Consider the following 13157-nt stretch of genomic DNA (forward strand, 5'->3'; position numbering starts at 1 on the left):
TTGGCTCCGGCAATCCTTCCGCCTCAGCCTTCCAAATAGCTGAAACTACAGGCGCACGCTACCACGCCCGGCTAATTTTTTTTTTGATTTATTGTAGAGATGAGGTCTTGCCTGCCCAGGCGGGTCTCGAACCCATGGGCTCAGGCAATCCATTCACCTCAGCCTCCCAAAGGCGCGGGATTACAGGCTGAGCCACCAAGCCCGGCTTGATTTTTTTGTTGTTGTTGTTTTTTTTTTAGAGACAAGGTCTTGCTATGTTGCCCAGGCTGGTCTCCAACTCCTGGGCTCAAGCAGTCCTCTCACCTTGGCCTCCCGAAGTGCGGGGATTACAGGCATGAGCCACTGTGCCCAGCCCATTCTGCTCTTTCAACCACCATTCCTTTGCTTATACTATTCCTTAGGCCTGTAACAGCTGTTTCTACCTTTTCTACCTGAAATAAATTCTACACACATACAAACAATAATAAAATAACACACCTCCTCTGATTTAGGGCATATGGGTTATAAAAGGGAAAAACCCAACCACCTCAAGCAATAGATAAATAAAAGCATTTACTGGACCTTAGAATTGAAAAGTTCAGGTGTGGCTAGAACCAGGAGCTTAAATAAAGTCATTAGGAATTTTTTTCCCTCTCTCCATCTACCTTTAACCTCTGCTTATCTTGTCTGACTTTGGGCATTGTCTTTATTCCCACATATATTACTTTTTTGGCCCAGGGAAGACAGTCACAGATAGCCTCAACTTATTTCATCCTTATAGCCAGAGCTGGCTTATTAGACATTATGCACAGTAGACACAGTGCCTTAGGCCCACAATACTTTTAGGGACTCACAAAAAAATTTTTTTTTCTGAGTCAGGGTATCACTCTGTCACCCAGACTGAAGTGCAGTATCACGATCACAACTACCATAGCCTTGACCTGCTGGACTCAGACGATTCTTCCACTTCAGCCTTCCAAGTAGCTAGGACTAAAAGTGTGTGCCACCTCACCTGGATACTTTTTTTGATTAATTGTAGAGATGAGGTCTCGTCAAATTGCCCACCTGGTCTTGAACCCCTGGGCTCAGACAGTCCTCTTACCTCGGCCTCTCAAAGCAGTGGGATTACAAGCGTGAGCCACTGTGCCCAGTCACAAAAAAAATTTTATTTTAAAATCAGAAGAAAGGCCGGGCTCGGTGACTCAGCCTGTAATCCCGCGCTTTGAGAGGCCGAGGTGAGTGGATTGCCTGAGCCTGCAGGTTCGAGACCCACCTGGGCAACTTGGTGAGACCTCATCTCTACAATAAAAATCAAAAAATTAGCCAGGTGTGGTAGCGCACACCTATAGTTCCAGCTGCTCAGAAGGCTGAGGTGGAAGGATTGCCAGAGCCCAGCAAGTCGAGGCTGTGGTGGCCGGGAGTGGCCACTCCACTCCAGTCTGGGCGACAGAGTGAGACTCCAACTCAAAAAATAAAATAAAATAAATTCAGAAGAAAAAAGTGAACTTTTAGCCGGGCTCGGTGGCTCAGCCTGTAATCCCGCGCCTTGGGAGGCCGAGGTGAGTGAATTGCCTGAGCCCGCGGGTTCGAGACCCACCTGGGCAACTTGGCGAGCCCTCATCTCTACAATAAATAAAAAAAAAATTAGCTGGGCATGGTAGCGCCCGGCTGGAGTTCCGGCTACTTGGGAGGCTGAGGCGGAAGGATCGCCGGAGCCCCAGCAGGTCGAGGCTGCAGTGGCTGGGAGCGGCCACTGCACTCCAGTCTGGGCAACAGAGTGAGACTCTGACTCAAAAAAACAAAAAACAAAAAAGTGAACTTTTAGTTGAAGAAAAAATTTTAACATATGATATTAATACATTTGCTTTTATATAGTCATAAAATTTAATTTTCTTAAAGATGAAGTCTCACTGTGTTTCTCAGGCTGGTCTCAAACTCCTGTCCTCAAGCGATCCTCTTACCTCAGCCTCCCAAAGCGCTGGGTTTATAGGCATGAGCCACCATGCCTGGCTAGAAATTTAATTTTTAATTTATCTTTATAGAAAAGGGGCAAAGGCGAAAGTGCTTAGGGCCCACAAAAGTCACAGTAAGTCTCTGCTCAACTGTCACAAAAGAAGAGAGACCCTTTCTTTCAGTTTTCATGTGCTAAATCTTAGAAAAAAACTCTTATTGTCCCTAATTGAACCATATGCCAGAATAAATTACACTGACTAGAAGGATGGGAGACTCTGACTGGCCAGGCTTGCGTGTCAAGCCCTCCCATGAAGGGAAAAGACATACAAACACAAGGAATGAGGTTCCCTGTAAGAAAGAGGATTCTGTTTTTAGAATGCCCACCAAAACCTTACTGTTTTCCTTCAAATGCTCTCCAGGAGATGCGATTGCCTCCAACTGTATACTCTCTAATTCTGTGATTGTAACTGATGAAATCACAGAGTTTTCTACAGGGTGGGTGAGCTCTTTGAAGGCAGAGTGAAGGAACAAGCAGTAGATATCTGGGCTGTGGGAATGAGCAGCGAGGGGTTAGCCTTGCCTGGGAGTGACAAGAGGGGATTTTTTCTTTTCTTTTTTTTTTTTTGAGTTGGAGTCTCACTCTTGTCGCCCAGGCTGGAGTGCAGTGGCATACTTACAGCCACTGCAGCCTTGACCTGCTGGGTTTAGGTGATCCTTCTGCCTCAGCCTTCCAAGTAGCTAGAACTACAGATGCACACCATAACACTTGGCTAGTTTTTGTGATTTATTGTAGAGACAAGTACTCACTAAGTTGCCCAGGCTGGTCTTGAACCCCTGGGCTCAGGCAATCCTCTCGCCTCAGCCTCCCAGAGTGCTGGGATTACAGACTGAGCTACTGCGCCCAACCCAAGAGGGGATCTTTATTGGGGTCTTGAAAGCTGGAAGTCTTCCTGGGGGAAGGGGTGTTTTCACTGGGTTAAGAGATGAGGAATGTCTCCAAGGGGCAGAAAGAAGTGAAAGACATCAGGATGGGAAGGAGTTGGGGCGTGAAGTATGAGGATATCACAAGAAATGAGACTGGAAAGAGAATGGTACAAGATCATGGGAGGCTGTGAGTGCCATGTAAAGGATGGTGGCTTTTATCCTGAAAGCCAGGGCTTTTCACCTGCTCCATGGAGGGCAATAGAGGGCCTGAAATTGTGTGTGGTATGTTGTATCTTGGTGTAGGGAAGGTCTCCATGGTATCCATCAGATTTCCAAAGGGGCTTCTGTCTTAAAATAGTTAAGAGTGATTAGTGACAGAGATGCTCCTTGAGGAAGGAAGGAGTGGTCTGGAGTGTCATTGGAACAACACTCTGGCCTCTCCTCGGTGGAGGATGGGCTGAAGGACTGAGTACAGCTGGGAGGACTCTTACAAGAGACTGGGTGGGAGGTGGCGTGCGCTTAAAATAGGGCAACATCGGGTAAAAAGAAGAGGAGTCATTGGAATGAGATGTCACAGCATGACGTTAGCAGGGGCTTTCTTCATGTATTAGAGTAGAAGAGAGGAGGAGAAAGTGATTCCAACTTTATACCATGATCTTGTCATAGGATAATTTACAAATTATTTTTATTATTGTTTTTATTTCTTTCCATTTAAAGATTGTCTTTTTTTCTTTGAGTTGAAATCTCACTGTCACTCAGGTTGGAATGCAATGGCATACTCACGACCACCGCAGCCTCAACCGGCTAGGCTCAGACTATCCTTCCACCTTAGCCTTCCAAAAAGCTGGAACCACCAAGCACCACCATGCCCGGCTAATTTTTTTATTTATTGTAGAGACAAGATCTCGCTGTGTTGCCCAGGCTAGTCTTGAACCCGTAAGCTCAGGCAGTCCTTTCAGCTCCCCCTCCCAAAGTGCTGGGATTACAGGCATGAGCCACTGCACCTAACTTTTTTCTTTTTTTTTAAGTCAGGGTCTCTGTCACCTAGGCTGGAGTGATCATGGTTCACCACAGCCTTGACCTCCTGGCCTCAGATGATCTTCCAGCCTCAGTCTCCCAAGTAACTGGGACTATAGGCTACCACCACACCCAGCTAATTTTTTTTTTATTTCTTTGTAGAGGTGAGGTCTCCCTATGTTGCCTGGGCTGGTCTTGAACTCCTAGGCTCAAGAAATTCTCTGCTTCAGCCTCCCAGAGTACTGGGATTATAGGCGTAAGCCAGTGCTCCCAGAGTAGAATGTGGTTTTTTGTTTGTTCATTTGTTTGTTTGTTTTTAGTCAGGATGAGATTACCCCTTACCACAGCCTCAACCTCCTGGGCTCAGGTGATTCTTCCACCCAAGAATATCTTTTTTAAACAATAGAAATGTTATTTAATGTCAAAGTTAAGAATATTTTACGGTACAAGATTTAAAGTCTCTGACATAGGCCCGGGCTCGGTGAATCAGCCTGTAATCCCAGCACTTTGAGTGACTGTGGCGAGTGGATTGCCTGAGCCCGCGAGTTCGAGACCAGCCTGGGTAACTTGGTGAGACCCCATCTCTACAATAAAAATTATTAAAAAAAAAATTAACCGGGCGTGGTAGTGCATACCTGTAATTCAGGCTAATTGGAAGGCTGAGGCGGAAGGATCGCCAGAGCCCAGCAGGTCAACAATGGGGTGGCCATGAGTGTGCCACTGCACCCCAGCCTGGGCAACGGAGTAAGACTCCAACTCAAAAATAAACAAATAAATAAAGTCTCTGATTATATACAACTTCCACTTTATTCTTTTTCTTTAAGTACGATGTTGCCATTGTATCATATCTTACCATAACTCTATGGAGCTATTTCTTGAGTTGATTTCTCTTGGTGTTTAATGTCTAGAGAATGTCTTTGAAAGCACATACAGGACTAGCAAGGCATCTTGCTTTTCTAAATCCTGACATTGTCACCCTCCACAGCTACCCGCTCCCTTCCCCAGTGCTCCCCAGCTCAGACCGGCTGCCCTTTGGCCTCGAGGAGAATGGAGGCACACCGTTTCCCACCAAAACTTCAGGAAGGCATCACCACCAGCACCAGCATCCGCACCAACACCAGCACCAGCACCACTCAAGCTATGGCCTCTCACTGACCCTGGAAAACAAAGAGGGACCTTTGAGGTCCCCGAACTCCTGCAGCAAGTCCCTTACAAGTGAGTAGGAGTACAGGGGCAGGGCAGGGCAGCCATGCTGTGGGCATGAGGGCCCTCCCTAGACCTTCAAGACAGACCCTTTCAGTGCATAACGGAGTGATGTTATTCTGGGGATACCAGGTTTGGGCGAGAGCCCTATGCAGCTAGGCAGGAGACCTTAAGGGATTATGACTTCCCAGTAAATTCCAGTTTCATTACAGCATAACAGTTCTCTCTCCACCTCATTTCTTAGTAAGTTCTCTGCTCGTGCAGTACCCAGCACTGGCTTGAACAATGGAAAAGAGAAAGAGGGGAGAGAGGTGGGGGCTGGAATTTCTACTTTCCTCATTACAGAAAACCCCATTCCATCCCACTTCTGACATCCATTTCTGAGAACAAGGTGGTGTCAGGTTGATCCAGTCTGCCCACTGTTATGGGTCCCAGGAAGACAAGTTCCAGAAATAGAGAGTAAGCAATTAGAAATATTTTTAGCAATATGTTGGAGTAGTTGTATACCTGTTAAATCTAATTTAAAATAGGGCTTGGTTTTTATGTCAGTTATTTTATTTTTCTCACATTTTATCAAAGAATTTGTCTCTGGTGAACTAGGGGAAGAACTGGTTATTTATCAAATGTGGTCTAGAAAGCACTGAGGTGGAGGCTTCAATTTTAGTTCTTACTTTTTTTTTTTTTTTTTGAGTCAGGGTTTCACTCTATCATCCAGGCTGGAGTACAGTGGCATGATCATGGTTACTGCAACCTGAATCTTCTGGGCTCAGACAGTCCTTCTGCCTCAGACTTCCAAGTAGCTGGGACTACAGGTGCATGCCACCACACCCAGCTAACTTTTTAATTTTTCGTAGAGACACGGTCTCGCCATGTTGCCAGGTTGGTCTCAAACTCCTGGGCTCAGGCAGTCCTCTCACCTCAGCCTCTCAAAGTGCTGGGATTACAGGTATGAACCACCACATCCGGGTAGTTCTTACTCTTGAGCTGAGTCCCTATTTTGATCCTGTTTTCGCAACCATGAAATGGGACAGAGGGAGTTAAGATGATTGCCAAGGAATCTTCCAGCTCTGACACTGTACAAGTCTATAAACTGGTGAGACAAGGTGGAGGCCATTCAGCCTTCACCTGCAGGTCACGGTGAATAGTTCTGTGTTGGCTGAGCCAGAAATGGAAACTTGTCACCACCTGGTATTGACAAATCAGAACTGTCCTCGAGTTGCCCGAAGTCCCTGCCTCATCTCCATGTATCTGGGTAACTGTAACAGCCTCTCAAGGGGCACCACTTCCGGTACAGTCTCCATGTTGAAGCTGCCAAAGTCATAATCCTTACCAGATAGCTCTGACCACATGCAGAGACTTTTCAGGAGCTCTTCAATGTCCTGGGATGAAACCACACTTTTCAGCAGGGCCACACATAGACCTTCACAGCCTGGCCTCCGCCAGGGCCTCCTCCCTGCCCCTACTCCTCACCACACTCTAGCTACATAGAACTACTTTCTTCTCACAAAACACTCTGCCAGGTCCCAGCTCTGTCCTTTGTGCCTGCTGTTCCCTCTGCCTGGAATACTTTCCTCCACTCTAGTGAACTCCTACTCATCCTTCAGGAGCCAGCTCAAATGTTATCTTGTCTGTGAAATGTTCTCTAACACTTCCTTCCCATTCCTGGCTTTGGCATGCCTTCCCTCTTGCTCCTATACCAACTAAATACACTTTTTCTCACTCCTCTTTGGAATATCTATCTGTTCATGCATCTGTCTCCCCCTTTAGACTAGAAGTATGTCTTATTCACCTTTATATTTCAACTCCTAGATTGCTAACTCGGCACAAATTTTAGTATGTAATGAATATTTAATATTTAATGAATATTTTAATGTACTAATGAGTAAATTCAAGCTACAGGGAGAAGTGGTGGCAAACTAATCCAAAGTCATATAAAAATCAAAATCAATGGATTTGATCTTGGAAACATAACATGGCTTTTAAGGATGTATTATATTCCTGTTAGCCTGAACACTGATATTTCCAATTTGCATCGCGCTTTTCCACTTTTAAAGCATTTGTACATGAATGACCTCACTTAATATTCACAGCAACCCCACAAGGTAAGTAATTTTATTTTCATTTTTAAACGGTTCAGAGGGTCAGAGAGGTACATCGACTTACCCAGGGTCATCCCACTCATATGTGAGGGAATCAGGCCTTGAAAACTTGACCTTGGATGTTCTCACATGCCATCAGCTGATGTGCACACTGAAGGCATTCAAGCTGCTGGAGCAGGAGGAGGAAGCAGAAAGGGTGCTGGGAGTCGTTTCTCTTTTCCCCTGTATTATCTGTCCTTTCAACCTTTCCTTATTCATTTCCCCTGGCCACTTTGTAGAACTGACTCCAGGAACACCTGCTTTGTTCAGTGAAGCTGCTGCCCATTTAAAGAAGCTGGAGCTGGAAACTGTGAAGGCTGCTGGGCCCTGGCCTCCTCTGCACATCAACATAAACAAGGTGCCAAGGGGACCCTGCAGTGAGCAAGGACTTGGTGCTCACATCACACTTTTGACCGTGACCCTGACCTACTCAAACCATGCACCCTTGCTTTGGAGGGGTGTCTACTCCATCTTTCCTGCCATTTGTGCTCCGACTGTCCTTTGGGAGCAAACATGGACTTCTTGGGTGAATGACAGCACCAGGCGTCGGCTTTGTGTTTTGGCCAACAGGCTACGTCTGCCTGTTAGTTGTCTCTACTTCCTCTAGACTGGAAGCTCCATGAGGGAGCATCCACATTTACCTCTTTTCATTTGACTCCTCTACCTCCCTCTGACAGTGCCTGGCACATCGTAGATGTTCAGGAACCATTTGCAGATGAAAGGAAAGGCGGGATTAAAGTCTGGAGGGAGGAAGAGGCAGGGCAGGAGCCAAGGTCCCTTTTGGCCAAACCTATTCTTGCATCCAAATGGGCCATCTTGTACAAGCCAACATTCATCTTAGAACTGTAAATACTGTTGCTGGATTCAACATATGAGGCCAGAGGAAGGGAAATGACTTTCTCAAGGTTGCACAGCCAAGGATTCAAGGACTGAATCCTTAAGCCCCTGATTTCCAGTTCAGTGCCCTTTGCACTCCAACATGCATCTTCAGTTTCTATGCCAGCATGGCTCAACTCCAGCACCAATGACATTTCGGCCTAATTCTTTGTGGTGGGGGCTGTCCTATGCATTGTAGGAGGTTTCTCAGCCACAACCCGCTAGATGCCAGTAGCGACCCATCCAGTTGTGACGACCGAAAGTGTCTCCAGACATTGCTAAATGCTCCAAGTAGGGCAAAACTACCTCAGTTGACAACCACTATTGTATATATATTTTAATTTTTAAAATGTCCAAAGGAGCCGGGTGCGGTGGCTCACTCCTGCAATCCCAACGCTTTGGGAGGCAAAGGTGAAAGGATTGCCTGAGCCCACGGGTTTGAGACCAGCCTGGGCAACATGGTGAGACCTCATCTCTACAATAAGTAAAATAATAATAATAATAATAACTGGCTGTGGTGGCACATGCCTATAGTTCCAGCTACTTGGAAGGCTGAAGCAGAAGGATCACCTGAACCCAGCAGGTCGAGGCTGTGGTGGCCGTGAATGTGCCACTGCATGCCAGCCTGGGCAACAGAGACTCAGACTCAGGAAAAAAAAAATTCCAAAGGAATCATCTTCTTCACTCACAGTTCATTTCTTTCACTCTGATGGTTAGTTTTGGCCCTTTAGGAGAGGGAATAGGAAGAATCTGGAAAAGCTGGGCTGGGAAGCCCCCCCTCCTTTCCTGCAAAGCATGGGAAGGTTGTACCTCCTGCCTTCCTGAATCTTCCAACCCCACTGCCTCCTTCCCCCACTGGTCCCTCAGCAGGGCAACATAAAGCCCCTTTTTTCTTTTTTTTCTGAGGCCAGGTCTCACTCTGTCACTATGGCTAGAGTGCAGTGGCACGATCACAGCTCACTGTAGCCTCAACCTCCTGGGCTCAGGTGATTTCCCCATCTCAGTCCCCTGAGTAGCTGGGACTACAGGCACGCACCACCATACCCATCTAATTTTTTTATTTTCTGTGTAGACAAGGGCTGGCTATGTTGCCCAGGCTGGTCTTGAACTCCTGAACTTAAGCAATCCTCCTGCCTTGGCCTCCCACATTGCTGGGATTACAGATGTAAGCCACCACAACCGGACTCCTTTCAGCATCAGTGCTGAACCTCAAAGCCCTGCTCACTCATTTTTTCTTCTATACCACCCTCCCTGATGGCCAACTGGAGAGAATGTCTCCTGCAATCCCAATGCTTTGGGAGGCAAAGATGAATGAATATTCAGTCAACAAATCTCTTTTTTTTTTGAGTTGGAGTCTCACTCGGTCGCCCAGACTGTAGTGCAGTCAGCCTTCCAAGCAGCCAGAATTACAGGCATGCGCTACCATGCCCGGCTGATTTTTTGATTTATTGTAGAGATGAGGTCTCGCTGCCCAGGCGGGTCTCGAACCCACAGGCTCAGGCAATCCACTCACCTCAGCCTCCCAAAGGCGCGGGATTACAGGCTGAGCCACCGAGCCCGACTTTTTTTTTTATTTTTGGAGCTGGAGTCTCACTCCATTGCCCATGCTGGAGTGCAATGGCATACTCACAGCTACCCCAGCATCGATTTGCTAGGCTCTCATGATCCTTCCACCTCAACCTTCCAAATAGCCCACACTACCATGCCCGGCTAATTTTTTTTTTATTGTAGAGAAGAAGTCTCGCCAAGTTGCCTGGGATCTTGAACCTGCAGGCTCAGGCAATTCACTTACCTCGGCCTCCCATAGTACTGTGATTACAGGCTAAGTTACTGAACCCTGCCTATGATTCTTTATTATTAATAAAACATTCCTTGCAAGAGACTTCAGTTCTTTTTTTTTTGAGTTGGAGTCTCACTCTGTCACCCAGGCTGGAGTGCAGTGGCAAGCTCCCAGCCACCGCAGCCTCAACCTGCTGGGCTCAGGCGATCCTTCCGCCTCAGCCTTCCAAGTAGCCAGAACTACAGGCATGCACTAGCATGCCCAGCTAATTTTTTTATTTATTGTAGAGATGAGGTCTCGCCATGTTACCCAGGCTGGTCTCAAACCCGCGGGCTCAGGCAATCCTCTTGTCTTGGCCTCCCAAAGTGCTGGTATTATAGGCCTGAGCCATCGCGCTCAGCCCAGACTTCAGTTCTTATCATGACACCGCACTTGGGAACCACTGGTGTGGATGACTTTTACAGATTTTTTCCAGTCTCAAAAATCAAAGAATCCTCTGATTCGGCTGGGTTTGGTGGCTCATGACTGTAATCCCAGTATTTTGGGAGGCCGAGGTGGGAGAATCTCTTGAGCCCAGGTTTGAGAACAACCTGGGCAACATAGTGAGACCCTGTCTCTACAAAAAAATACACAGATTAGTTGGGCATGGTGGCGCAGGCCTGTAGTCCTGCCTACTCAGGAGGCTGAGGTGGAAGGATTGTTTGAGCCCAGGAGGTCGAGGCTGCAGTGAGCTAGGATTGTGCTACTGCATTCCAGTCTAGACGAAAGAGTAAAACCGTGTCTTAAAAAAAATAGTAAAATAAAATAAAAGAATCCTCTGATTCTTCCAAGGGTTGGATAACTTCCTGTTCTTGATTGAATGGTGAGAAGTCATTTTCACTACTCAGTTCTGAAGTTGTACCCAAAATTATCACAGGAGTTTAAATCTCATCAGATGTCAAATGTGTAAACAATTTAAATATGCATCTGATCATTTCTTTATCCCCAGATGATAGCCCAAAACAGATGGACTATTTCCAACTATAATATCAAAGCCCAGTTGCCATTCATTTCCATGTTTTGAAATCTGTATTTCCATATTGAACGACAAAGTATCTTTCCACAATTCAAACTGATAGAACGTAAAATACAAAATATGGTCATGCAAAAGAGAGAAAGCACAACATTCTTGGAGTCATCCTCCAAGCAACAAGTATATGTTCTTGTTTATCTCCCACAAAGATACCTCCTTTATTCACTTGAAACATTTTTTAAAATTTAAATTAACCGGCTGTGGTGGTGCCTGCCTGTAATCCCAATTATTTGGGAGGCTGACACAAGAGGATCACCTGAGTCCAGGAGTTGGAGGCTGCAGTGAGCCATATGGTGCCACTGTACTCCAGTCTGGGCAACAGAGTTAGACCGTGACTTAAAGAGAGAAAGAGAGAGAGAGGAAAAAGAAACATAGGGTAATTATCTAGCTGCCATCATTTTATTTTTATTTTTATTTTTTTTGAGTTGGAGTCTCACTGTGTCGCCCAGACTGGAGTGCAGTGGCCGCTCCCGGCCACCGCAGCCGCCACCTGCTGGGCTCTGGCGATCCTTCCGCCTCAGCCCTCCAAGTAGCTGGAGCCACAGGCGCGCGCTACCACACCCGGCTAATTTTTTGGTTTTTTGTAGAGATGAGGTCTCGCTGCCCAGGCGGGTCTCGAACCCGCGGGCTCAGGCAATCCACTCACCTCAGCCTCCCGAAGGCACGGGATTACAGGCTGAGCCACCGAGCCCGGTTTAGCTGCCATCATTTAACAAAGAGAAGAGGACAAACCTGGGCACAGTAGCGCATGTCTGTAATCCCAGTACTTTGGGAGGCTGAGGCGAGAGGATTGCCTGAGTCCACAGGTTTCAGACCAGCCTGGGCAACATGGTGAGACCTCGTCTCTACAATAAATTTTAAAACTCAGCCAGGCATGGTGACGCATGCCTGTAGTTCCAGCTCCAGGCATGGTGACGCATGCCTGTAGTTCCAGCTCCAGGCATGGTGACGCATGCCTATAGTTCCAGCTGCTTGGAAGGCTGAGGCGGAAGGATCGCCTAAGCCCAGCAGGTTGAGGCTATGGTGGCCGTGAACGGGCCACTGCACTCCAGCCTGAGCGACAGAGTGAGACTCTGACTCAAAAAAACAAAAAAGAGAAGAGGACATATATATACTTTCCCAGTGTGACCTCCAAACACATAGAGAAGCATTTGGTAGAGCAAGCAGAAATCAGTAATTTCTTGTAATAGCAAGACAGGCAGAGACAGAAGACCTGGATTTGAATCTCAGCTCTTTCCCTTACTTGTACCATTAAAAAAACAACAACAAAAAAGATGATGATGAGAAGAAAAACATTGATTGATGCCATTCGCTTACTGATATGTTAAAAAAAGTGAAAGAAGGAAGGAAGGAGGGGAAGGGAAGGGAAAGGAAGGAAAGAAAGAAACAAAAGAAAGAAAGAGAGAGAGAGAGAGAAAGCCTGTAGCCAACATTTACTGAGTGCTTATTATGGGTTAGCCACTGACTAAGCATTTCATATGGACATCACACTGAATTCCCTCTTTTAACCATCACATCGGGAGGTAGGTACTGCCATTATCCTCATGTTATACATGAGAAAAACGAAGCAGAGAGATGGTAAGCCACTTCCTCAGGGTCACACAGGATGTAAACACAAGAGCCAAGATTTCCACCCAGCAATGGTGACTTTGGTTGACTCCAAAGCCAGAGAGGAATTGACTATTCAGCCATACTGGCTCTCCTTAACTTCTCTGACTCTGTTTCTTTTTTCATAAAATGTTATGATGATCAAATGAGAAAACAACAGATATGAATGGCACTTTTTTGTTAGATTGTCTTTGGTTAGAAAATATAAGCTGGGTACAGTGGCTCAGGCATGTGATACCAGCACTTTGGGAGGCCAAGGGTGGAGGATCACTTGAGCCTATGAGTTTGAGGCTGTAGTGAGTTATAGTGAGTCTGGGTGACACAGTAAGACCCTGTCTTTTAAAAGAAAAGAAAATATAACCCCCAAAAAAGAGCAGATGTGAGGGCACTAATGATCGACTCTGAGCCATCAGTTTTAGAAAAAACTGGCTCATTTGATGGATTCACTATCCTGAAGGACACAACTTTCTCCCCGCCTGGGCAGCGAGACCTCATCTCTACAATAAATCAAAAAAATCAGCCGGGCATGGTAGTGCATGCCTGTAATTCCAGCTACTCGGAAGACTGAGGCGAAAGGATCGCCGGAGCCCAGCAGGTCGAGGCTGCG

At 46.5% G+C, this 13157-nt stretch overlaps 1 protein-coding gene across 1 annotated transcript in view; it reads left to right on the forward strand.

Annotated features, from left to right (window-relative positions):
- EPB41L4B (erythrocyte membrane protein band 4.1 like 4B) overlaps positions 1–13157 on the forward strand; it is a 159979-nt gene that overhangs the window by 103317 nt on the left and 43505 nt on the right. Inside the window, exons 16-17 of the mRNA XM_021706305.1 lie at positions 4859–5088; positions 7454–7572. Coding sequence (XP_021561980.1) covers positions 4859–5088; positions 7454–7572 — 349 coding nt within the window. The remainder of the gene's footprint in view (positions 1–4858; positions 5089–7453; positions 7573–13157) is intronic.

The sequence above is a fragment of the Carlito syrichta genome, unplaced genomic scaffold (genome assembly GCF_000164805.1).
Source record: "Carlito syrichta isolate Samal-C Ts95f unplaced genomic scaffold, Tarsius_syrichta-2.0.1 Scaffold315407, whole genome shotgun sequence".
NCBI lineage: Eukaryota > Metazoa > Chordata > Mammalia > Primates > Tarsiidae > Carlito > Carlito syrichta.